The sequence below is a fragment of the Tamandua tetradactyla genome, chromosome 14, assembly GCF_023851605.1.
Source record: "Tamandua tetradactyla isolate mTamTet1 chromosome 14, mTamTet1.pri, whole genome shotgun sequence".
In the NCBI taxonomy this organism is placed as follows: domain Eukaryota; kingdom Metazoa; phylum Chordata; class Mammalia; order Pilosa; family Myrmecophagidae; genus Tamandua; species Tamandua tetradactyla.
This window is the reverse complement of record NC_135340.1, coordinates 80,179,194-80,207,051: the sequence shown is the minus strand read 5'-3', so window position 1 is coordinate 80,207,051 and position 27,858 is coordinate 80,179,194. Positions and strand designations below refer to the sequence as shown.

Here is a 27,858-nt window from a genome sequence, read left to right as displayed (position 1 = left end):
TTCCTTTCTACACAAAATGCTAATTGCCTAAGTTGGAGGCCTTTTCCCCTTCTTCATCTCCAAGGCCATATCCTGTAATATTGCTCCTTTGAGGGAAGTGGGTACCTCCAGAAAATTAGATCGCTTTCCTTAGTATCTATCTGTTTAGTCTTATTGTTTTCTAACATGTTTGAAATAGGGTTGTTGGTATATTTACTAATTGCCTATTAGTTTAAATCTGCTCTACGAGCTTAAGCAGTCTTTATAGTAAAAATATTAACTTCCCTATGTAATATGTTTTTATTCTTCATTTAATTTACCTATCATATACCATCCCATTTCTTTTTGGCTTCTTTTATTTACAGCTCCTCTAATACCAGGAGGAAGGGGGCTTACCTTTATTGCATGCCTATTATATACCAGGTGCTTTATATACACTATCTCATTCAACTATCATGTCATTCTGTGAGGTAGATATTATTTGTGCTCATCTTAAAGATGAAACTGTGGTAATTGGCCTAGATTTATTCACTTATTAAGCAGAAAAACCAGCGGTTTAATATTTTCTACTGATTAAATGCTTCTAGGCCATCCTCTGTGTAATTCTTACAATTCTGAGTTTGTCTGCCAAGCCCATATTTTTTCTGACCACCATATGCTGTTTTATCCCATTTCTGGTAAATCAGTTTTGTCCCTCATGAAGGCCTTCCTTCAAGTGGACATAAAATATAATTTGTTTTATTGCTGGATTTCCACTTTTCTCTATACTTGGTCTCTTTCATTCCCAGAGAAAATGCTAAATACGCTTAATCGGAAGGAGCCTCTTGTCTTTCCCTGTGAGGCTCCAACCTATAATATAGTTCCTTACTGGGATGAGAGTGCCTCAGAAAATTGGATTGTTCTCCTCAGAATTTTTTTGTATATTCTGGGAAAGAATATTATGTGTTTTATTTTAATTTGGCATCCTCCAAGTCACCCCAGGCTTAGAACATATTGAATTTAAGTCTCAGATTGGTCTTGGGGAAAAGGAATGGCTATTCATTGAATTTTGTATTTCTCCTTACATAGTAAGTGATAGAGCCTGATGCTCTTGGTCTCCAGAACCCGTATTTTTATACTTAACCATGTTTTCTGGGAACTGAGAAAACAACTAGAGACTCTCCTGGGATGCTGTACCCCAATTTTACTTAATCCTCTCTGTCTTAAGTTTCTCTCTCTGTAAACAACTGGGGCAGAATTTATTTCAAGCTATAATTTAGAGGGAGAGAGACATACCATTGATTAAGTACCTGGTGCATGGCCTAACAAAAAGTTAACTACCTATTGTTATCTATAAGTTAATTAATTGCAAGTTGTATCTATAACTATAAGTTGTGTCAGTAACTGTAAACAGTCTGACCACAAGTTGTCATTATTTACTTTTCTGATTCTTAACCTCTGCTGTAATTGAGCTAGCCAGGAGGACCTATATCCCATGCTATGGGGTTTGAGACTTGATCCCATAGAAAGTGAGGAGCCATTGAAGAAATTGTAAGTAGAGTAAAACCAGATACAAGAATATAAGGAAATGTATCCAGTCTTTGTCCTCGTCTGAATATCTGAAATGGAAAAAATAAAAAAATCAAAGATATCACATTATTTTAGATGATAGATATTCAAGAGGAAAGTAAGTAAATGAAGGCCTGTGAAAGCCCCCATTTATATTATTTTAATTTCCACTTTATCACTGGACCATTGAACTTCCTGTGATATGTTAACAACATATGAAATTGTACATTTAATGAATTTTATTTTCCAAAATTTAATTTCTTTAAAAATACCTAGTTTTAACCCTACCTTTTTGCTATACCATATGTTTACAAAGTGCAATAAGAATTCTGTGTAGAATCATTTTTGTTCCTTCAAATTATATTCTTTTATTTGAATTGGATATGTATTAAGCCACAAAGTGTAATATATTTATCTGAATTATCTGGTTGTATTGTGTATTCTATGCTAATCATCTCTTAAACATAGCCTTTTTTCCTATTACCCCTCAAATTCCTAGTCTAAGCTAAATGTACATCTTATGTGTGCATGTGCTCTGTTTTCTCTCTTTTAAACATAGATATACTTTTTAAAATTAGGAATGTTGTACGGTTACAGAAAAATCATGCAGAGAATAAAGAATTCCCATATAAAACTCCCCTCTCCCCAGTGAGGATCATGTCAACAACTTGCATTAGTGTGGTGCTTTTGTTAAAATTGATGAAAGAATATTATCTAAGTTGTATTATTAATTATAGACGATAGTTTACATTAGAGGTTTTTTTTTTTTTTACACATGGGCAGGCACCGGAAATCGAACCCGGGTCCTTGGGCATGGCAGGCAAGCATTCTTGCCTGCTGAGCCACCGTGGCTCTACATTAGAGTTTTTAATCCAAACTGATGACTTATTGGAGTTAGAGTAGTCATACCCTTAACTATTGATATTTGAAGAAGAAAGGAAATGATTGCAAGGACAATCATTGCAGATAGTGTTTTCAAGGTATTTTGTTGTTTTTTGGTACTTTTGGTATTTTAAATTTAGTAAGACTATTAAAGGCTCTGTGTGTTTTCTTCTGTTTCTCAGTGTACATGGTATGAAAGAATAACAATTACTACTATTAGTTTTGTGTATTTACTGTGTATTGGGCAAGTGTATTTAATATATAATTTCATTTAGCCTTCTCAAGAGACCTAAATGGGTTGTCTAAAGAGAGGAAATTTACCCTTTACACACCAAGTGATGGAACCTAGATTTAAATGCAGGTCTGTCCATCACTGAAAACTTTATGCTTCTTTCAGCACTTTCCTTCATTCCTCAGAAAGGGATAAGAGAAGGATTGTAATGGCTTGGTGCTATTTCCTAAAGAGGTACAGCAGGCTGCCCCTCATCTGCTTTTGGCTTGGTGACCCCTAGGGGTGGCCTTGAAATAATGGAGCCACAAATTATAATTGTGTTTTTTCAGAAGTGCTACACAGCTAATTATGGGATTTGGAGAGATTGTGCCTAATCTTGTACAACACCACCTTGTGTTCTAGGGACCAGTTGTCTTTGAACACTCAGCATCTGGTATGACTCCAGACTTACAAGCAACTTCTTGAAACTTTACTACCAACTTAGCAGCTTGTTAGAAATGCAGAATCTCAGGCCCACCCACACACTGAATTAGAATCTGTATTTTAACAAGATTTCCTGGTAGTTAAAATATGAGAATCATTGCCCTAGACAATTAAAAGGAAAAAACAACAACAACAACAAAAAAAAACGAGGGGAAGGAAAAGATCAGCACCTAATGACTCAGTAATCAGTAAAATAGTCAAGTAGAGTCAAAGATCTAAAAATAATAAGTAATGTGCTGTGATTAGAGGACCTTGATTAGCTGTGTTTATAGAAAGATATGTTGAGAAGCTGAGGATCCTGAGAGCAAACAAAAGAGAATAATTAAGATTAGCAATTAGTAATGGGGTAGAGGTAACAGAAACCATGGAAACAGAAAGTGATACCTTTTAAATTGATAAGGCTAGAGAACACTGGAGGAGAGAGCCGTCAGTGGAAAAGAGACCCAAGATTGAAATTTTCTGCAGCTTTGCTGCATGAGGAGAGTGGTATAATAGGCCAAGCATCTACCTGAACTTCATTATGGAAGGTCTTGAAGGAAGAGGGGTAATTCTCAGATGACAAAAGTTCTACCACATAACACTTAACTCACTTTTCATAATGATACGTAGTAAAATGATCTGGCTGTAGCTGAGGTTTTACTGTTTTTATTTGGTTTTTTTTTTTTGCTTGGGCAGGCACTGGGAATTGAACCCTGGTCTCCAGCATGGCAGGCAAGAATTCTGCCACTGAGCTACCATCACACAGCCTGAAGTTTTACCATTTTTATTTTAAAAATATTACTAAATGGTCTGCCTTCCCAGTAGATATAATTGTTAAAAATTTCACCATATCTTATTTACTTGGTGGAGTATAAAGAGGGCAGATGAATATATAGACCGACTTAAAAAAAATACTATAAAACTTTAATGCATGATGAAACATTATAAAATTCTAAGCTTTTGTGATATAAAAACTGCATTTAAATTCTGTGGGCATTTTGTTTTAAGAAGTTGATTGGAATTTTACATTGATCCAAAATGGTTCTTTTATTATTTAGGAATCATGTTAATTAAAATAGTTTGAATTGATGAAATCATACGGTCTTAGACTTGGACAAGTATTTACAGGGCATCTAGGTCAACCTCTCCTCTACAGTAGGCGCCTTTTCTAGGGTGTATTTGCCAGGTGATCATCTAGAATATAAATATTTTTACAATACATTTTTCTTGAAATAAGGACGTCAATAATAATTTCACAATTATAAGATTAGTTAATCAAAGAATTTGACATTTGTTATCTAAAGATGTAAGGATAAGGACATTTGAGGGACAATGGAGAGTAAGTTTGCTTTCTGATTTATCATATTTCAATGAGAGAATGAGCCCTACTTTGGAGAATAGGCATTTATTCCCAAAGAGGTGCTTGATTTCTCAGCTGTGCTAGGGAAAAGGTGCTCTGTTGCTAGTATAGTCAGGTAGCTACATAAACTGACTCCTTGGGACCTTGGTTATACTGCAAGTAGGAAGAGAGACAGAACTTCTGATGCTCTGGTCAAGGTATTGATTTAGGCTTCTATATTCTGCTTACTTTTATTGTATTCTTGGGAGCTTATGGTCAAGGCCTCCCCAAGGGAGTACAAGTCTTCTAGGACTCCATTTACTGGGTATTGGTCATCCAAAGAGTGTGTAACTGGAAAAATTTCACCTTCTTAACTGTTTTCAGAGCTCTGTGATCCTGGGAACAGATTGCTAATTAATAAGGTATTAAAGGATTAGTGCTTAGTATACCATTTCCTCTATAACCTGGTCCCTTATAACACTTTTATGTAAGTGTTGATTTCATGATCTAACGCTAAGATTTGGTCTCAATGTAGAGAATCATATAGACATTTCCTCAAATAAATGTTGTTTTGTGGAATTTTAATACATATGTCTCTCTCCTTTCCACGTGGTATCCCACAATCTTTTAATTTTAGGGGTCATCTGCTGATCGGACTCAGTGGAGGGAACCAACCAGAACATCTGACGGTTTGTGCTCGCTCTACGAAGCCGCTTTATGTCTCTTTGAAGAGGTACATGGTTTTTGCATTAAAAATTACTTCTATGGCATGTTTTTATCCCTTAAAAGTAATCCACCCAATCTCTAGAAAGTGGTGTCATTGGTTCCCTCTAGAGAGTAAAGCTGTGTGTTCAGGTTTACGGATGGGAAGGAGACATAATTTCAGTGTAGACCCTTTTATTCCTTTTGAATTTTTTATCATGTGCAGAAAACTTTAATTTAAAAAAATGTATCATTAAATAAAGACACAGATATGGAAAACCACATGGCTTAATTAGAATTATTGTAAAATAAATACTTTTCTAATCTCTATCTTTGTCAAGAAATAGAGCTTTGCAGGTCACTCCAGAAGCCCTTTCATGTCCTTTTCCTTGTCCCAAAAGAAAACACTATCCTTACTTGGAAAGTATTCAATTATTTACATTTCTTTATGACTTTGTCACCTAGGTGTGCATCCCTAGACACCATAGTTCAGGCTATTCCATTAAAAAAATCGATGTCTTTTAAATATCTTAATCCCTAGATTCCTCTTCCATTCCATTCTTTTCTTAGAATGTATAGGTTTAGGAACCTGGGCTTTTTGTCTGTAGGATTTCCCGCAGTTTGGGTTTTGCTAATTTATTACTTTTGATGCAGTTCAATATTTTTTCTCTGTCCTCTGTGTTTCTTGCAAAGTAGCAGCTGGATCCAAAACCTTGATAAGTGTCAGGTTTGATCCCTTTGAGAACAGTATACATAGTGTTGTGTTCTTCCATCAGGAAAAACATACTTTACTCCATATGTCTCTTTTTGTGGTATTACCAGCCCTTGATGTGTAATGCCTAGACCTCTTAATTCATTGGTGTTTACAAAATGATAATATTCTATCATTTCTCTCTTCATTTATTAGTTGAGATATTTTTATAGAGAGATGCTTCCCTCATCGACTATTTGGTTAATTACTCTAGTACAATTCATATAAGAAAGGCAAGATAAAAGTTTGATTCCCTCCCCTTTCCTTCTGCCTCCACTTTTTTATTTACTAATTCTCAATTTAATGAATTGGTTCTCTATTATCATCCGAAGTTGACTAGTTATTTTCATTAAAAAAATGTTATGACAAACTCAGAGATTTAAGCATGTATGAGTTTCAGTCCATTGAATTAATACATGTAGTAAAGCACTTATTGTTCCATCCGTGTCCTGTGGGAATCTGTTCAGGATGGTTCCTGAGTTCTTTTGATATAAGCCTAAAAATCTTTGATAGCTTCCTTTCTATTTGATATATTGGATTGTTCCAGGCTCATTTTATACATTTTTTTCTTAGACCTGGAATCAATTAGCTGTTTCTCCAAAAAGCTTGGTTTCTTTTAGTGGGAAATGTTATTTCAGGACTGCAGTTAGGGGGCTAGAGAGTCTTATCACTACGGAGTTTGACATTGTTTCTAGGCTTTTATAGTGGATATAGCTAGAAATTGTGTGCACACATTTGTGTGTGTGTGTGTTGGTTTTTAAAGCTAAAATGTCTCATGAGTTCATACTTTCAATTCAGATTCAAACTGTAGAATTTTTACTTAATACTTTCTATATTACGTTTTATCTCTTTTTTTCTAAACTGAGATGCTGGTTCTTAAGGATAGAAGAAATGGTAGAATTAGAATATGCCATATCAACTCATTTGTTTTAATCTATGTGATTAAGCAAAATGCACACACTTTCTTTTTTAAGTATTTTCAAGAAAACAAACAATACATTTAGAACCACCAAAAATGGATATCATAGTTTAACCATAGGCATATTTAAATAAAGTATCCAAATAGTCATTCTGAAACCTGTGTTTGCACAGTAAGTTTCATAAACCAATTTAAAATTAAGAAAGCCATAAAAAATCTACAAATTCAGGTAGCAAAGTTCTTAAATTCTAAATATTGAACACTAGCTTAAATGCCGTTTGATCAGTGTCAAAACTTGGAATGTTTTCAGAATATCAAGTAGAAGGTTATTGCAAATATCTTCATTGCTATAGTAATAACCTATGTTACTAAGCATTTTCCTGATTTCAGGAAAATATGAAGATTCACATATTTTTACAATTAACATGAAAATTATAACCACCTAAAATGGATATCAGTTAGTTTATCCATAAGCATATTTAAAATATGCACAGTCTTAAAATAACAAGAGAAGTACTACCATTGAATGATTGCTGAACACATTAATTTTTTATATATGCTCTCCTATTTTATTTTTACAGTTGTATATATCTGATTAGTAAGATGTAGTTATTACACGCTCTACCTTTTAAACCCTCACTTAGTCTTAGTTCTACAAGTAACTATATGTTTAATTCTCACCACCAATCTCTATCAGTGTTTCTCTAGTCTGTTTGGTTGTCTGAAGCTCATTCTCTAGTAGATTCCTTAAGAAAGGCTTATAGAAACAAGATTTCATGAGTTCTTGCATCTTGATCACTAGCATTTCAATTTACTAAATTTATTTTAACATTTGTTCCCCCTATTATTTATTTATTTTTAATCCATATGTTTTGCTCATCTGTCCATAAGTTAGATAAAAGGAGCATTAGACACAAGGTTTTCACAATCATACAGTCATATTGTGAAAGCTGTGTCATTATACAATCATTTTCAAGAAACATGGCTCCTAGAGCACAGCTCTACATTTTCAGGAAGTTGCCTCCAGCCTCTCCATGACACCTTAACTAAACAGGTGATATCTATTTAATGTGCAAGAAAAACCTCTAGAATAACCTCTTGACTCTGGAATCTCTCAGCCATTCACAGTTTATTTTGTCTTATTTCTCTCTTCCCCTTTTTGGTCAAGAAGGTTTTCTCAGTCCCTTGATGCTGAGTTCCAGCTCATTCTAGGATTTCTATCCCGTGTTGCCAGGAAGGTACACACCCCTGGGAATATCATGTCTTGGGGATTTCTTTTAATTTAGTCATTTCTGAAATGATTTTTTCCCTATATTTCTAGTTCTTTCTTGAGTTCTGTTGCCTCATTTTTGAGTGTTTCTAATTTCAGATTTCTGTTTTTCTTTCATGTCTTATTTCCTTAATCACTTAATGTGCTTAAAATAGTTTACAATTTGATCTGTTGTAAGGGTGATTTCATTTTAGCATGTTTTTATTGTCTGTAGAAAGTTATTTTGCTCCATTTTTTTTTTCTTTCTTATAATAACTTTGTTTAGGATTTGACCTTGATACTTTCATGTTGCTTCTTTTTATGCAAAATTAGTTTGCCCAATCTTTTAAAATGGGTGGGATTCAAGGTAGCTTTTTGAACTCCAAGATTCCCTCCCTCTGTTGTTTAAGTATAATGTTAAAAATATGATGGTTTCCTGACTCATTCCCCTCCCCAACTTTTATCTTGACCTTCTCTATCTTTCACTCTGTTGTTCATGTCCTGTTCAATTTTGATTCTATTACCAGTAGTCTCTTCTCAGTGTGGGATCTGGCCTAAAAGGGGGCCATGTTGATCAGTTTTACAAATTCGCGAGAGCTAGTCTGATCTAGCTCTTTAGAACTTCTCATCATGGACTGCTTTTGCTGTCAGGGAGGTTAAAGCCCTTCCCGTTTGTAGCTCTTGTTCTCAGATTGGCTCATTGAACTTTCCAGTATGTACTTTGTTTACTCTTTTAGGCTTTTTCTGTTTTGAGGTCTGTCAGACACTGTTGTGTGTTCCTGCACAGGTGCTGATAACATGTAGGTTTTGTATTTAGTGATGATTTGTTCTTACTTGATAGATTTTGTATTTGTTGGGGCTCTCTTGTCACCTGTTTTGTTTTGAGTTTTTAGCATGGGTTTAGAGTTAGGCTTTCTAGTTGCTCTGGGTGATGAAGTGAATCAATTAGAAAATTGTGTTGCTGATGCTATTATTAGCTTCCCAGAATCCTAAACTAATCCCTACCCCTGTTTTTTTTTTTTTTAATGTATTTCGAAGCCCTACAAGTAGGTTTTTTTTTTCTGCCTCCCTTCTCTATTTCTCTCTTTTTTTTCTTGCTATGATTTTTCTTATAAGTTCTATTATGTGTATGGATCTTTACATGAAAAATTCTAACCCTCTTGGCCCCACCATCTACTTATTGTCTCAAATCTTCTATTAGGGACTGGCAACCTTCACTAGTGTATTTTGTGTGTCCTCAAAACTGTCCTTAAGTTCATTGGAAAATATTTGTTTAACATACATATTCTATTGGTTTTGGATAATATTTAAAGATTCTGACTAAAATTACCCTATTTCCTTCTGATTAATGGACTGGCAAACCAATATATTGACTTTGAGACTTTTTGTTTGTTTTTTAAAATGTAGTTTATTGAGATATATTCACACACCATACAGTCCATCCAGAGTAAACAATCAGTGGTTCACAATATCATTGCATAGTTGTGCATTCATCACCATGATCATTTTTAGAACATTGACATTACTCCAGAAAAAAAAATAAAATGAAACAGAAAACCGCAACCATCCCTTGCCTTCTTATTGACCACTCGTATTGGATTCTACCCAATTTCAAGACATAGAATAGGAATACATAAACTAAGACAGTGTAGTATTTTATTTATATATATGACATGTATATATATATGTGTGTGTGTGTGTGTGTGTGTGTGTGTCATTGTTATAGAACAGAGTATCTAGAAGCAGGTCCACACGAACACGGGCAAGTGACTTTTTTTTAAAAATAAAGTTATACAGTCATTACCAAAGACCGTTAAGCAACTTCAGATGTTTCCTTCTGAGAATCTAAAACACTAGACATTAAAAAATAATATCTATATAATAAGTCAGTAGTACAGTCATTTGTTAAATCCTAATTTCTCTGTTACAACTTCACCCTCTCATTTGCTCTTTCTCTCAGTCTTCAGGAACTGATTGATATTCTTGTAGAGACTGATATCTCTGGGTTTCAGGGCCTATGTGGCATAGGATCAATCTAGAGGCCCTAGGTTTCTGAAAGAATAAATGCACTAAGAAAAGCTTTTATAGAGACGTAGAGCCTAGGGCACTCCGTAGGGTTTTCAGGTATACTGTTGGTTGGGGCTTGGCATACTTTGGAATATCTGGCTAAACATTCAGAATTACCTCTTAACTCTATTTGAAATCTCTTATCCACTGAAACTTTATTTTGTTTCTTTTACTTAACCCCCTTTTGGTCAAGAAAGTGTTTTTAGTCCCATGATTTGAGAGCCAGACTCATTCCTGGGAGTTGTGTCCCATATAAAGGGTTGGGTAGTGAGTTTACTTACAGAATTGGTTTAAAGAGAGAGGCCACATCTGAGCAACAAAAGAGGCTCTCTGGGGGTCATTCTTAGGCATAATTATAAGCAGGCCTAGCTTCACCATTGTGAAAGTAAGTTTCATAAGGGCAAGCCTTAAGATCGAGGGCTTGACTTATTAAATTGGGAGTCCTTAATACTTGAAAGGGTATCAGGAACTCCCCAGATGGGAAAGTTTAATATCCAGTCTCTCAAGGGGGCTTTGCAAATACTTAATTTTTTCCCAACAGTACTCTGGAATGTATCTGGGTATTACGTTAGTCTTTACAGAATAATAAAATCTCAGTCCCTATCTAGGTTTCTTGTAATTAGATTGTTTAAATAAGCTGACAAGACAGTTAAATTAAATAGTGTGCTACAGAAAATTTAAATTTTGAACTAAACAATCATTTCCTCCTTTGATCTCACACAGAAGTTGAAAATTTAAAATACAGACAATACCATCATTTACCCAGTATTTTGATTTACTTTGGTCCTGACCAGGTCCATTTCATTCATATCTCTAATTGAAGTCTGATCTCTTTTTGAGCTTTTAACAGTTGCTATGTGGAATAATGCTGCCTTTCAGAGCTGTATGACTCTAACTCTGAGTCACACAGATTCCAGGGAGCAATAAGGTTATATATGAAGAGGACAGCATCTCAAAATTTAGAAATAAACTGTAAAAACTCAGGGCTAGATGTGACTGCTATAAGAGCTTACAATTTAGGAACCTTTACACAGAGCCTTGTTGAACATTCTGTACACCTTTATCATCAGTTGCCCAATCTCTGTCTGGTTTCTATCCCCTGATAATCTATGCACTTAAATTCAGTTCTCAATAGTGTACTCATTATAAGTAGTTTAATGTATTTATAAAATACATTATTTGTCCTTTTGTTTCTGTCTTATTTCATTCAACATATATCCTCAAGGTTCATTCACGTAATTGCATACCACATGACCCATGCCTTCCTGCAGCTGCTAAATATTCCGTGGTTTGCCCTTCAGATCATCAGTCGATGTACCCTTGGGCCACTTCCAACCATTGCTAATTGCTAATAATGCCACCATAAACACTAGTGGTTAAATGCCTGTTCGTATTCCTACTTTCAGTTCTTCCAAGTTTTTGTCTAATAATAGGATTGCAGGATCATGTGGTGACCCTATACTTAGTCTACTGTGGAACCACCATGCTGCCCTCCAGAGGGGCAGCATCATTCTACTTCTCTATCAACAGTGAATAGGCATATCTCTCTCTTCATATCTTCTCCAGCACTACTGTCCCTCTGTTAATTTTTTTTTTTTTTGCATGGGCAGGCACCGGGACTGAACCTGGGTCTCCGGCATGGCAGGTGAGAGCTCTGCCTGCTAAGCCACCATGGCCCGCCCCCTCTGTTAATTTTTTAACCCGTTTATTAATACACCATACAATCCATCCCAAGTGTGCAATTAGTGGTTCCTGGTATAGTCACAGAGTTATGTATTCACCACCAGAATCTATATGAGAACATTTTGACAAAGAAAGAGGAAGGGGAGAGGGAGGAAAAAAAAGAAAGGAGAAACAACAGCAAGAATCCCACACCCCTTCCTTATATCCTCTTCTTAATGACGTTTAGCTTTGGTATATTGTCTTTGTTGCAATTAATGACAGAACATTACAATATTACTGTTAACCATAGACCCTAGTTTGCATTAATTGTATTTTTTCCATATACCATCCCATTTTAACACTTTGCAATGGTGGCATTCATTTGTTCTCTGTCATGTAAAAATTTCTTATATGTACATTTAATTACCATCATTGTCCACTCTATGTTTTGCTATGCTATGGTCCAGTTTTTAGCCTCCAATTTTCCTTCTGATGTCATACATACCCCTAGCTTTCCTTTTTCAACCATACTCATATTCATACTTTGTTCATTTTACTTAAAATATTATGCAGCCATCACATAGTATCGTGCTACCCATTTTTGGATCTTTACAATCAATCCGTTTGAATGTTCTGTACTCCTTTAGCATCAAGTGCCAAAACTGTACCCTCTTTCTATCCCCTGATAACTTGTGTTTTCAACTTTAAGTCTCAGAGTTTGCTCATTGTAGTTAGTTCATATTAGTGAGATCATATAATATTTGTCCTTTTGTTCTGTCTTATTTCTCTCAACCTGATGTCCTCAGGGTTCATCCATGCTGTTGCTTGCATCATGACTTATTCTGTCTTGCAGCTGCATAATATCCCACCATTTATATATACCACGGTTCGTTTATCCACTTGTCTGTTGATTGATATTTGGGCTGTTTCCATCTCTTGACAGTCATGAATAATGCAACCATAAACATTGGTGTAAAATGACCATGAATGTCCTTGCTTTTAGTTCTTCTGAGTATTGCTGGATCATATGGCAGTTCTATACTTAGCTTCCTGAGAAACTGCCAAACCAGTCTTCCAGAGTGGTTGCACAGTTCTACATTCACCAACAGTGAATGAGTATACTCATTTCTCCACATCCTCTCCAGAACTTGTGGTCTTCTGTTTTTTTGATAATGGCCATTCTAATAGGTGTGAAATGATGTATCATTGTGGTTTTGATTTGCGTTTCGCTAGTTGCTAGTGAAATTGAACATGTTTTCATGTTTTTGAGCAATCTGTAATTCCTCCTTGGGAAAGTATCTAACCATATCTTTTGCCCATTTTTTAGTTGGATCATTGGTCTTTTTGTTGTTGAGTTGTAGGATCTCTTTATATATTCTGGATACTAAAACTTTATCTGATAATATGGTTTCCAAGTATTATCTCTCATTGTGTAGGTTGTGTTTTTACATTCCTGACAAAGTCCTTTAACATGCAAAAGTATTCACTTTTGAGCAGATCCCATTTATCTATTTCGTCTTTGATTGCTCATGCTTTGGATGTAAGATTTAGAAAACCGCCTCATACCACAAGGTCTTTAAGCTATTTCCCTACATTTTATTCTAAAAGTTTTATGGTCTTAGCTCCAATGTCTAGGTCTTTTGATACATTTTGAGTTAATTTTTTGTATAAGGTATGAGACAGGGGTCCTCTTTCATTTTGAATATGGACATCTAGTTCTCCATGCACCGTTTGTTACAGAGAATTCTCTGTCCCAGTTGAGTTGACCTGACCACCTTATCAAAGATCAGTTGGCTGTAGAAGTGAGGTTCCACCTGTACACACTCAATTTGATTCCATCAGTTGGTGTTTCTATCTTTATGCCAGTACCATGCCGTTTTGACCACTGTAGCTTTGTAATATGCTTTAAAGTCATGTAGTGTAAATCTTCCCACTTTATTTTTCTTTCTCAAGATATTTTTAGCTATTTGGAGCATCCTCACATTCCAAATGAATTTCATTATTGTTTTTTCTATTTTTGTAAAAGTAAGTTGTTGGGATTTTAATTGGTATTGTATTGAATCTATATCGATTTGGGTAGAATTGACATCTTGACTATATTTGGTCTTCCAACCCATGAACACAGTATGTCCTTTTCATTTATTTAGGTCTTGCTTGATTTCTTTTAAGAATGTTTTGTAGTTTTCTGTGTATGGGTTTTTTATGTCCTTGGTTAAGTTTGTTTCTAAATATTTGGTTCTTTTGGTTACTTCTGCAACCATTCATGGAGAATGATCCATGAGCACTTCAGAAAAATGTATATCCTGTTGTTAATGGGTGCAGTGTTCTGTTAATGTCCGTTAGGTCTAATTCATTTATCATATTATTCAAGATCTCTCTTTCCTTATTGATCCTCTGTCTAGATGTTCTGTCCATTGATGATAGTGGTGTATTGAAGTCTCCAACTATTATTGTAGAAGTGTCAATTCTCCCTTCAGTGTTGCCAGTGTTTGCCTCATGTATTTTTGGGCACTTTTCTTGGTGCGTAAATCTTTGTGATTATCATATCTTTTTGATGAGTTGTCCCTTTTATTAAAACATAGTGTCCTTCTTTGTCTCTTTTAATTGTTTTTATTTGAAGTCCAATTTTTCTAATATTGGTATAGTTATCCTTGTTCTTTCTTGTTGTTTGCACGAAATATCTATATCTAACCTTTCACTTTTAACATGTTTTTTTCCCTTGGGTCTTAAGTGAGTCTCTTGTAGACAGCATATTGATGGATCCTGTTCCATTCTGCCAATCAATATCTTTTGTTTGGGGAAGTTTAATGTGTTGATAGTTAATGTTATTACTATAAAAGCATTATTTTTCTCAACCATTTTGTCTTTTGGATTTTAGCTGTCATATTTTATTTTAGTTTTTGCTTTCTTTTTATCCTATTGGTTACCCTTATGGGTAATAATAAAATTGTAGCTCCATTCTGGAAAGCAGTTTGGTATAGTATGTTTGAAGAATCAGAAGGTTGTTGTTATTTCTTTGAATGTGAAAATCTCATTTCTGAGGCTAAGAAAATAAAAAAAAAACATAACTCATATTCTTAAAAGTGGCTCATGACAATTAAATAGAAAGACTCTAAATATCGTATTAAAGGAAAACAGTTAAATACATTGTGATTTTTACGTTAGAATGGGATATTATGTGTTCAATCATGAAGATTAGGTAAACACAAAGATAATATTGCATGATAATTTTTTGTCATTTGTTACTTTTATATATCCACTATGATAGCTATGTTCAAGATCATGTATATGAAAGATTCTATAAGATACCATTTATTGTAATAAGGTGGTAGGATTATCCATAATGTTTTTTTCCTACTTTGTTTTTCAAGCTTTTTCTATAATGCTGTTTTATGCAATAATATGCTTTTTAGTCTTTAAAGAGCCATTCCCTATTTTGCCACTGTTATTAGTATCTTTTGCTAGTTTATTCTGTAGGAGTATATACTTTAGCTGTCTGTATTTAAGACTGGATATATTGTACTTAGATTATTTTAGTAGTTGAGAATATTAGGAGAAGAAAAATAATCAGTATTTTCAGAGAATATCTATTAAAATGCCTGGTGAGAACATTGAAAGTTGATGTTTTTAATTTCTGTAGGTTTGCAGAATGGCTTCTGATTACTCAAGAACATGTGCTAGCCCAGATAGCATTCAAACTGGTGATGCTCCCATTGTCTCGGAAACCTGTGAGGTTTATGTGTGGGGGAGCAACAGCAGCCATCAGTTAGTGGAAGGCACACAGGAGAAAATCTTACAACCTAAACTGGCTCCTAGTTTCTCTGATGCTCAGACTGTGAGTTCTTTATATACCTTATGAATTGGTAAATATAGGATTTATATTTATACTTATTTGCTTTAAATAATATTGTTTTTTTAAATGAGTGAAAATTTTTGGTTGATTGTTTTCTTATCTATACTATATATCATTCTATATCAGTGTTTTGCGTTTTAATAGAAAAATATATTTTCAATTCCTTCATACTCCTGAAAGTGTTTCTAAGTTTCAAAAAAATTAAATTGAGCCCTGGATTTTTTAGAAGCATTAGGAATGGCTACAGACTAACACAAATGGTAACTCAGATTAAGTAAAACTAGAATTACCTGGTATTATGGCGTTTCATTTTTTTTATTAATGTTACATTTTTAAATTGTAGCTACCTCTTAGCTGAGATAGAACTTTGCCTCTTATTTTTTTTAAATAAATGTTTTTTTTTTTTTGGTTAGGATATACTTTATGTAGTTCTTACCATAACAAACCTTAAGGAGTTTGTAAAAAAATTTTGTTTCTTGCCTTTACCAAATTATGAGAGGAAGCTAAAACGTTTTACTTTGTTGTTTGATTCTACCGTATCTGCTAGATAGACCTGAACATATATAAGAATTTGAACTCAACGATGAAGGCAACATGAAAAAGCCATAAATAGTTTCCTTAATTTTCTGTTTGCTCATAATTCTCTGTGGAAAATCATGCCATATTTTGCTTTAAAAGAGTTCCTTTGAGACTCTGATGAAACTTGCCTTAAATATTAGACTTTAACTCTCATATGTAGATTTGATATTTACAGTTCTGTTTGTTTGCTTATAGATTGAAGCTGGACAATATTGCACTTTTGTCATTTCTACGGATGGTTCTGTCAGAGCTTGTGGTAAAGGCAGCTATGGGAGACTGGGCCTTGGAGATTCCAATAATCAGTCTACTTTAAAAAAGCTAACATTTGAGCCTCACAGGTCCATTAAAAAGGTTTCGTCTTCTAAAGGATCTGATGGTCACACTCTAGCTTTTACGGCAGAAGGAGAAGTCTTCAGTTGGGGAGATGGTGATTATGGGAAACTAGGACATGGAAATAGTTCAACACAGAAGTATCCCAAGCTTATTCAGGGTCCTCTGCAGGGAAAGGTATGTACTTGCTTTTTGGATCTAAAAGTAATTCGATGTAATGGTGCTATAATTGATGATATCTTATATTTTGATTACCCCCATCCCTTTGGCTTATGTTTTATATATCTGCTTTATAATTTACAATATATTTTCATATACATTATTTATTTTTATTTTTGTAGTAGCCTTGTGAGATAGTTAGCATCTTCATTTCATAGATAAAGATACTAAGAATATTTTTTTCAGCAAATGTTTATTTAATACTTTTTAAGTGCCAGATAGTCTTTAGGCATTAGACATATAGTAGTGAATAGGACAGAGAAGGTTTCTGTTCTTATGGTGCTTCAATCTGGTAGGTCAGAGATAGTAATAAATAAATAAGATAATTTCTGGTAGTAGTACAGAAAAAAAAAATTAGATAATCTCATAGAGACTGTGCTGGTTTGAAATGATGTATGTACCCTAGAAAAGACATGTTTTAATCAAAATCTCATTTCATAAAGACAGAATACTCCCTATTCAATACTGTATGTAATTAGATCATCTCCTTGGAGATGTAACCCAATCAAGAATGGCTGTTAGGCTGGATTAGGGGAGATGTGTCTCTGCCCATTTGGGTGGGTCTTGATTAGTTTCTGAAATCCTATAAAAGAGGAAACATTTTGGAGAATGAAAGAGATTCAGAAAGAGCAGAGAAGAATGACATAGCCACGAGAAGCAGAGAGCCCATAAGCCAGCGACCTTTGGAGATGAAGAAGTAAAATGCCTCCCGGGGAGCTTCATGAAACAGGAAGCCAGGAGAGAAAGCTAATCGATAACGCCTTGCTCGCCATGTACCCTTCCAGCCGAGGGAGAAACCCTCACTGTGTTCTCCATGTGCCTTCTACTTGAGAAAGAAACTCTGAGCTTCACTGGCCTTCTTGAACCAAGGTATCTTTCCATGGATGCCTTATTGGACATTTTTATAGACTTGCTTTAATTGGGACATTTTCTCAGCCTTAGAACTGTAAACTAGCAACTTATGAAATTCCCCCTTTTAACAGCTATTCTGTTTCTGGTATGTTGCATTCTGGCAGTTAGCAAATTAAAACAGAGACTAACTTGGGAAGGGTATAATATTAAAGAATGAAGTCAGACGGTCCTATCCAAGGAGGTGACATTTTAACAGAGACCTGAATGATGAGGCATAGTGGTTAAGTAACTTGCCCAGGGTTGTATGCTGATAACTGGCATGAGTAGGAACTGAACCTAGGTCTGACCCCTTTTTATTGTACCTTTTCTTAAAGACATGAAAGTATTCTCCTAAACTTATAAACCATTTATATGTGGTCCTTCATTTTAAGATTACATTTTTCCATGAAAATTTTTGTATTAAAATACAAATATTTGTATTTACAAAAAATATTTGTAAAGTTTAAATTTAACTTTTATATTGAAATTAAAGATGAGACACTTCTCCATAATGGGAGATTGTCTGATGGGACACTTTATTTTACTCTTTTCTAATTTATAGTATTTTAACTTAGACATCAATCCTAAAGGAATGGGCCTTGGAACATTGCACTTTTAAAACAGCAGGGGAACTGCATAAGAGACCAAACACAGGCCTCAGGTTGTTTCAACAATTTAAATGAAAACATGGGTATCAGACCCAATCATACAATTTATCTCAACGTTATATAATATATTAGCAAAAAGAATTGAAGAGATAACTGTATGCCCTGTTTTCTCAGTTTGGCAATGTGGTAAATATTGTAGCTTTAAAGACTGTATAGATAAGGGGGTTGGCCTTCATTATATTTAAGGAACTGGGCTTATCCACGAATACCTTGAGACAGTTACAAGGATTTCCATTTTATGGTAAACCAATGTGGATCCAGTATGCAAAATCAAATTCTGATATAATATCTAGAATGTGAGGCACATTTGCTGATGAAGAAAAGAAAAAAGAAGAAAAAAGCCAAAACTGTGGACAAACTGCAGCAACTACAAACAAAAAGCCTAGTCTGGGAATACCAAATTCAACTAACACCGCAGGAAATTCAACACCAAATTCTCAGGTTCCTGCTTATCCTCCAAACTGTAGTTTATTCCTTACTAATTTACTAGAAGAGACTAATGAGATGATGTTATCCATGCTGTTTAATCAATTCCCTGTGTTTTTTTTTGGCTGGGGGTGAGAGTGGGGGTGGAGATATGGTCCAGGAATCAAGCCTGGGTCTCCTGCATGGAAGGTGGGCATTCTACCACTGAACCACCCAAATTCCCTGGTTTTAAGGAAGTCTGTTTGGTACCTGGAAGACATGACATTACTTTTGTTGAATTTGAAAATGACAGGCAGGCTGATACAGCTGGAGAATACCTTACAAGGATTTAAGATCACACCATCCCATGCTATGAAGATCATCTACACCAAGAAATAACATTTGGGAGAGTCTTCTTTAAAGGACTTCATATTATTTGTAGAGTTTGTTTTAATAATATTTTGGTCAGGCCTGTTTTTTTTTTGGTACAGAAACTACATACTATTCCCCACCCTGGTCAGGCCATTTTTAATAGTCGAGGACAGGACATAGTGAAAGGAAAATTTTTATGAAGGACTTAAAAATTAGCCAGTCTTTCTTTAGCTTTAGTGTGTGGAAAAGGAAGACCTTAATTTTGCACAATAAACTTTTATTTGTATTTAAAAATAAAATCGTGATACTTGATAAGATGTTGAATGTGAGACTGTAAGAGAGTTCTGATCTGAAGTTGTATTTTCTGTTTTTTCGTACCTTCTTTTTTCCTTAATTCTAATTCTTTGTAATTTCCTTTACTTATATTCCTTTTCATGTTCCATTTTATAAGTATTGGTAATTAGAAATAACATAGTATAAGCATCATGAAGGAAAAATGTCACAAAATTTTAAGTTAATAACTTATATGCAAATTAATATGTATTAGATTCTCAGTATTTTAAGTTGAATCTAAATTTTGAATTTTCTAAAGTGAGTTCTAAATTTTGGAGACTAAAAAGACATGGAGCTTTGATGTAGACATTTTTTTCTTTGTATCATTTCTCAGTGGCCAGTGATTTTTTTCTTAATTAAAAAAAAATTTTTATTATCAAACCAAAACAACATACAAACATGAACATTCTTAACATACAAACATTCTGTGTATGGTGTACAATCAGTGGCTCACAATATTATCACATGGTAGTATTTTCATCACCATGATCATTTTTTAGAACATTTGCATCACTCCAGAAAAAGAGATAAGAAGAAAAAACTCATACATACGATACCCCTTACTCCTCCCTCTCATTGACCACTAGTATTTCCATCTACTCAGTATATTTTTAAACTTTGTTCCCCCTATTTTTTCTATACCCCTTACCACTCCCTTTCATTGTTCGCTAGTATTTCAGTCTACTCAATTTATTTTAACATTTGTTCCCCTAGTATTTATTTTTGATCCATACTTTTTTACTCATCTGTCAATATTGTAGATAAAAGGAGCATCAGACACAAGGTTTTCACACTCACATAGTCACATCGTGAAAGCTGTGTCATTATGCATTCATATTCAAGAAACATGGCTGCTGGAACACACTGTACAGTTTTAGGCACTTCCCTCTAGCCTTTTTAATACACCTTAAACTAAAAAGGGGATATCTGTAAAATGCGTAAGAATAACCTCCAGGATAACCTCTTGACTCTGAAATTACTCAGCCACTGACACTTTATTTCATCTCATATCTCTCTTCCCCCTTTTGGTTGAGAAGGTTTTCTTAATTCCTTGATACTGAGTCCCAGCTCATTCTAGGATTTCTGCCCCATCTTGCCAGGGAGGTTTACACCCCTGGGAGTCATGTCCCATGTAGACTGGGAGACAGCAGTGAGTTCACCTGCTGAGTTGGCTTAGAGAGAGAGGCTGCATTTGAGCAACAAAAGAGGTTCTCTGGGGGAGGGGGGTGACCCTTAGGCCTAATTTTGAGTAGGCTTAGTCTGTCCTTTGCGGGGATAAGTTTCAGGTGAACAAACCCCAAAATTGAGGGCTCGTTGTCAGTGATTTTGATCAATGTTAAAAGGTGTGAGTAACCCACAAATTATGTTGCTATATACCCTAACTCTCTTGATTTTAGTCATCAACTGTATAGCTACTTAAGGGTAAAGAGATACTGTCCTGAGTTTAATTAATATTAACTTATGTACCGCTTAGATCTTTCTATATTGGGATAATCAGTATATTATTAGGTAATGTATTGTTCTTGATCAGCTGGGAATGGAGTTTTTTTTTTTTTTGAGGATTTATGTTAACATTATATTTTAAAAATTGTACCCCCTTGGTCAGGTTTTCTTGTCCTAGGCACAATCTCTGCAGCTGAACGTAGCAGTTTCTGGATGAATTGTGAATATCTCTGAAGTATCTGTGTATAGGATCAAATATGGGCTATATGTTTTAGTACCTATGTGCTCATAACATTCACTTTGTGTGCAATGCAGGTAGTTGTTTGTGTATCAGCTGGATATAGACATAGTGCTGCTGTCACAGAGGATGGTGAATTATACACGTGGGGTGAAGGAGATTTTGGAAGATTAGGTAAGGTTTTTTAAAAAATTAATGTTACCTATAGAAAAAATAGAAATGATTACAGTTACTGAAAAGCAGTGATAGATTTAATTGGCGCAAGACTGTCCTTTGTTTTATTAGTTTTATCCTTAGAGGAAGATAATTTTATATAGATAACACCTAGATTCTGTTGCTGATATTTAAGAAGTAATTAAATCCAGCAGGTATTTACTGAATGCCTGCTATAGGGAGGCACTATAGGGTTTCAGACACAAGAAGGATAACATCATGGTCCTGAATTGGGTAGTGAAAATAAGTCAACATGAGCTTGATACAAGATAGCATACGGTAAGTGCTATAAGAAGGGTATAAATAGAATATTTTAATGATTCATTGAAGAAACTGGGTTTGGGAGCTCCTGGTGGATTGGTTGAGAAGGGATTAGAAATGCCTCTGTTTTTCATATTTAATTACGCTAAAAAACCCTCCAAATTCAACTCTTTAACTTATTGTGTTTACTCTACATATTAAGTAATGGTCTAGACAAAAAGAGTTAACATTGTTTCTTTGTTATTGTGTGTATTTCATTCAAGGTCATGGTGACAGTAATAGCCGTAACATTCCAACCTTAGTAAAAGATATTAGCAATGTAGGAGAGGTTTCTTGTGGCAGTTCGCATACTATTGCTTTATCTAAAGATGGAAGAACTGTATGGTCTTTTGGAGGAGGAGACAATGGTATGTAAAAACTTATTTATTGGTAGCCTTGGCCTGTATTTCTTGAGTTTTTTGTTTTGTTTTGACTTCTTTTTTTAGTTGCACATGCCTATTGTAGAAAAACTCAAATGCAGATAAACAGAGAGGAAAAAATAAAAACTGTTTCTATGAACGTTTTAATAACCATTGTTAACACTTTGGTAGTTAGATTTCTAAATACACATACATTTAATACACATACATTAAAAACCAAAGTAGACCTATCGATGTTATTTTATAGCCTGCTGGTTTTATAATCTAACAGTATTTTATGAGTACCCATCTATGTCAACAAACATGGTTCTACATCATTCTTTAAATGGCTGCAAAAATACTCTTATATGGTTATAGCACAATTCATAAAACTAGTTTCTCACTGTTGAATATCTAGATGGTTTCCAGGTTTTCTCAGTATTAAAAACAAAAGCACAGTGAATAATCTTATGGTTAAATCTTTGTCCATGTTAATTAGTCACTTGTACCAGCAAAGTGTGAGTGCCCACTTCCCAAAATCCTGCAACAAAACTGGCTGTTAAAATTAAGATAGAAAAAGTTTTAAAGTGAAAATGGTATAATTTCATTTGTATTTCTTTGATTCCAGTTGAATTTACATGTTGTAGGCCATTTGTTTTTCTTCTTTAGTGATTTGCCAAGTTTTCTATTTCATGAAATATTGAATCTTTTTTAAACTTAAAAAAATTATTTGCATAAGCATTCTTGTTTAGGATCTGTATGTTATGTCAGCAAATTTGGAGTTAAAATTATGACCTTTAATGGGGAGAAAGGCATAGAAAAATGTTTTTATGTCTTTTAAAAGACATAAAAGACTTAATTGCTTGAAAAAGTAAGATACAGAAGGCTGTTGGTTGTTACTCTCTTGTAATGAAAGTTCTATTTGTTAATATCCTTTACTCTCAGAAGCCTATGGCTTTCCTTATCTGTCAGGTAGGGCTAGAAAGATTAGAACCATTGATCATCTTCAATACTTAAAAAAAAACAACAGCAATTCTTTAAAACAAGTAAATTGATTCACTGAATATGTTTTATAGGCAAACTTGGCCATGGTGATACCAACCGAGTATATAAACCTAAAGTTATTGAAGCTTTACAAGGAATGTTTATTCGTAAAGTTTGTGCTGGCAGCCAGTCCTCACTTGCTTTGACATCAACAGGACAGGTAGGTCTAAGAGATGAACATAAAAGACTGACAAAGACTATTTCAGATGACTAGGTGACTAAAAAGTAGTAATGGTTGTTAGATTTAAGAGTTAAAGAATTTTTTTAGGTACTCTACTGAAATAAGATATTCTGTTCTGTTTGGAAAAGTAGAATATATAGAATATAAAGAACCAGGCTTTTTTGACATGGCTTGTGTGACCCTGATAAACCTTTCCTAGTCCCTATTTTTTGTATTAAGATGGTTTAATAAAACCCTTTAGCCTGCAAATCCCTTAATAAATCTTTTCCAAAAAATCATGGATAGAGGAGGAGAAATGAGTACAGATCCTGATGGAACCAGTGACATGAACTAAGAAGGCAGGAAGGTAAGCAAAAGAGAGAGAACACTTAAATATGGATAATAATCTTAAAGGTTAACTTCCTGAGAAAGGGAATCAGTCAGGCTTAGGATAGTCAGAATTTTGCTATCCCCTTATAAGCTTTTCAACTTTTACATGCGTATTTTTACCTTTGTTTTATGCCCTGTTTGTTCCCTTGTAGTTATAAACATGGTTAGAAAACTTTAATGGACATAGGGAAAGAGGTTGGCAACAGGCTGGTGTTGATGAATGAACAGGTATTTTGCAGTAATTTCCCCCTTCCGCTCACCAGTGATGACAGTGAAAAATTGAACTGGCTACTCATTTTTTCACTGCTTGTGGGAGCTCATTATGGTACCAGGCACAGGATTAGAGATGAGTATAAAAATGTTTTCTGGCTAATTACAAAGGCAGATAAGCAGCAAAGCTGAAATAAGCGTGCAATTATTCATCGAAAGACTAGAGTGTCTTGAGTCCTAAAAAATATTTAACTCAAATTATTCATTCTCTTGTATTTTGCTATATTAATTACTGTTACAACACTGGTTGATGCCCTAAAAATTAAAACTTCCCCTTTACATATTTCTCACTATTGGTTTTGTGGAAAAGACCTATGAATTGAAGTCAGAAGATGCTCTTTTATTACCTGTGTGGCCACAGGCAAATCACAGACCTCCCTTGAGCCTCACGTGCCTCTTCTGTATGAGAGGGGTGATAATTTCTGTGTTCCCTACTAATGATCATATAAAATAATTATTTGAATAGAAACTTTGTATAAATCACCAGGTACTTTCCAGCTATTAGTTAATAATAATAATAATAAATTGAATTCATTACATTGAATTCCAAGGGAATTTGTGAATTATTTGCTATAAAGAATAGTTGTAGCAAAGTTATTTGAAATAAAATGTCTATGCTTAAGAGTGAGAGAGTGAGAGAGAAAGACCCTCACGGGTAAGAGTACATTATACTTGCTGAGCATGAGAGTGAAGATAGACATCTGTTTTTCCCTTAGGGCCTCTTTAGAGCTAACTTCCCTCCAAGCTCAGTGTGATTCTCATGTTTAGACAACGTGGTCCATAAATGCAAGCCAAGTATGCCTTCATTTGTTGCTCAACTGAAGAAATATTGAAAGAGAAAACTCTAGCTATGTGGGCCTTAATGAGTGACAGTACTATTTTGTACTTTGAGTGATTTAGGAGATTTTCAATTTATATATTTTTTCACCTGACTTGTCTTTAATTTCTAACCTCTCCTAACATGTGCCTTTATTGTACAGGAATTTTGTTGTATTCTGTATTTGTTTTAAGTAAGTACTCTATTGAGCTGTTACAAGTGTTGTTGAAGAGGTTTAATTTCTTAACAGTCTTTCCTGAAATATTTGCCTGATAAAAAAATTTGCCCACATTTGATGATAACAATCTATGTAACGTTACCAGAATTCATTAAATGAAAAAAAATAATTGTTTGCTGATTATTTTAATTTTGGGTTGCCAGTTAGGCAGCCATCTATCCTATCTTCCTCTTTTTTTTTTGTCATCCTTCCCCCAGCATCTTAAATCAGTGACTGTTTTGATTTTAGTTAGTAAAAAATTAAGATGTTTAAGAGGAACTATCTTTGCTACTGCTTTAAATGGCCCTGTAAATAAATAATTAGAATTGTTATAACAATGAGGTGTGGTAGTTTTTAACTAAATCATAAACGTTAATTTTGTGAGTTTTATAGTCCATTATAAGATCACATTTCAGTCTAATCAACCAAGAAATATTTTTTTGAGTACATGCAGAGTGAGAAATGTGTAAAGAAGTTTTAAAGATAGCGACACTATTTCCAGAACTGCGATGATTGAGCAAATAAAACAAAATACAAGCCAATTAATAGCTTTGGCAGAATCTCTCAGATGTTTCTTCCATTTCTTTTATGACCAGTTCTTTTTATTTTTATCTCAGCTGCTTATCCAAACATGTGGAATGAACTGTATTAGGGACAGTGTTTAAAAACAGCAAAATAATCACAATAGTAATCTTGAAAAATGATCAAAACAGTAAACGTTATTTTAACATCAGAATGTTATTTAGAATCAAGCCATACTCTAGTTTGATAGATGATATGTATTTCTAAACAATTAAGGTGTCAATCTAATAGTCTCAGGAAATTATGTATGGTGTATTTCTGTTTGTATTTCAGGTCTATGCCTGGGGTTGTGGAGCTTGTCTAGGTTGTGGTTCTTCAGAAGCTACTGCCTTAAGACCCAAGCTTATTGAAGAACTGGCTGCCACAAGAGTAGTTGATATATCTATTGGAGACAGTCATTGTTTGGCTCTTTCTCATGGTAAATTCTTTTGTTTTTAGAGAAATAATATTAACTGTTACCTTACATAAATATATTACATTGAAATTTGGCTTTCTTTTATACTTTGTATTTTTTTTTAGATAATGAAGTTTATGCCTGGGGCAATAACTCAATGGGGCAGTGTGGCCAAGGAAATTCCACAGGTCCTATTACTAAACCAAAGAAAGTGAGTGGCTTAGATGGCATAGCAATTCAGCAGATCTCAGCTGGAACATCACATAGTCTAGCATGGACGGCTCTTCCTAGGGACAGGTAAAGGTGCCCACATTAAAAAAATTCTTGCATTTTGATAACAGCAAATACCACTAAAAACAGAAATAATTGTACTTTGTCCATAAAATGCCCTTAACATTTCTTTTTAAGACCGTTTCATGATTTTCTTGTGCTTCCTTCTAGACAAGTTGTTGCATGGCACAGACCTTATTGTGTAGATCTTGAAGAGAGTACCTTTTCACACCTACGTTCTTTTCTTGAGAGATACTGTGATAAAATAAACAGTGAGATTCCCCCACTCCCTTTCCCTTCATCAAGGTATGTTTTATTTATATAAATGAATATGTGTGTGCATGTGTATTAATTACTTGCTTCAAGTTTTGACTTAATACTACTAGTCTTTTCTTGTTTGCTTACCACCCCCCCAACCTATATGAAACTTTTTATAATTTAGGTAAAGAACTAAACTAAACTAAAACTAAAAGTTACCTATAATTTCCTAATTAAAACTTTAAAAATTACTATTGGTCATGATTTGGCAAAATTTTTACAAAGAAAAAATGTTACCCAAACTGGACAGCACATACTTTTTTGTGTTCCAAAAATTCATAGCAACTTATTTCATTTCAGGGAGCACCATAATTTCCTCAAGCTGTGCCTGAAGTTGCTTTCAAATCACCTTGCTCTTGCACTTGCTGGAGGGGTAGCTACCAGCATTCTTGGGAGGCAGGCAGGACCACTTCGAAATTTGCTGTTTAGACTGATGGACTCAACTGTCCCAGATGAAATCCAGGAGGTAAGAGAATACATGCGTGAATCTGTATCTCAAGCCACGTCTTTTTTCTGAGGTTGAAGCTCATATATTCAGCTGTGCATTGAGCAGCTTGAGTTGGATGTTCTTTCTCTTCTCTTTCTTGGTGGAAGTAGGTTTTTTGGTTAACTCATCCTTTAAGACACAGGTCAGATGTCATATTTGAGAAACCTTTCCTTCTGTGTCGTCCTACCAGTTTGGGTATCTGTATGTTTTCATAGCATCACACTGTATTGTAGTTGTCTATTTACAGACTTGTCTCTCTTTCCCACCAGAAGATGAACTCCTGGTGGCAAGGATCCAGTTTTATTTATTTTTGTGATCTTAACACCTAGTGCAGGGGTTGATCAATGGTGGTAACCAAATTACGTGAACTACGTCCTGTTCTAGAACCCCATCCAAAGCTAGGAGAGAAATGTTGGCTTTAAGTAGGAATAAGTCCTAGGATAGAATAGTAATTATGAATGAGGAGAATATAGTTTGAGAAAGATTATTTGGTATTGTAATATAATATTAAATTTGGAGAACTTAAAAAAGAAATAAACCTTTGTGTATGTGGTTCTAGTTTGCTAGCTGCTGAATGCAATATACCAGAAAGGGAAATGGCTTTTAAAAGGGGGAATTTAATAAGTTTCTAGTTTACAGTTCTAAGGCCGAGAAAATGTCCCAGTTAAAACAAGTCTATAGAAATGTCTGATCAAAGGCATCCAGGGAAAGATATCTTGGTTCAAGAAGGCCAGTAAAGTTCAGGGTTTCTCTTTCATCTGGAAGGGCACATGATGAATATGGCGTCATCTGCTAGCTTTCTCTCCTGACTTCCTGTTTAATGAAGCTCCTGGGAGGCATTTTCCTTCTTCATCTCCAAAGGTCGCTGGCTGGTGGACTCTGCTTCTTGTGGCTATATTGTTCTGCTCTGTTCT

General features: G+C 34.6%; 1 protein-coding gene across 12 annotated transcripts in view; it reads left to right on the top strand.

Moving 5' to 3' along the window:
- Positions 1-27,858, top strand: part of HERC1 (HECT and RLD domain containing E3 ubiquitin protein ligase family member 1) — a 291,819-nt gene that overhangs the window by 73,291 nt on the left and 190,670 nt on the right. For all 12 annotated transcript variants that reach the window (XM_077128149.1, XM_077128154.1, XM_077128157.1 and 9 more), the window contains 10 exons: positions 5,080-5,175; positions 15,433-15,627; positions 16,420-16,731; positions 21,201-21,297; positions 21,861-22,004; positions 23,072-23,199; positions 25,749-25,893; positions 25,995-26,166; positions 26,311-26,445; positions 26,758-26,923. In XM_077128149.1, coding sequence (XP_076984264.1) covers positions 5,080-5,175; positions 15,433-15,627; positions 16,420-16,731; positions 21,201-21,297; positions 21,861-22,004; positions 23,072-23,199; positions 25,749-25,893; positions 25,995-26,166; positions 26,311-26,445; positions 26,758-26,923 — 1,590 coding nt within the window. The remainder of the gene's footprint in view (positions 1-5,079; positions 5,176-15,432; positions 15,628-16,419; positions 16,732-21,200; positions 21,298-21,860; positions 22,005-23,071; positions 23,200-25,748; positions 25,894-25,994; positions 26,167-26,310; positions 26,446-26,757; positions 26,924-27,858) is intronic.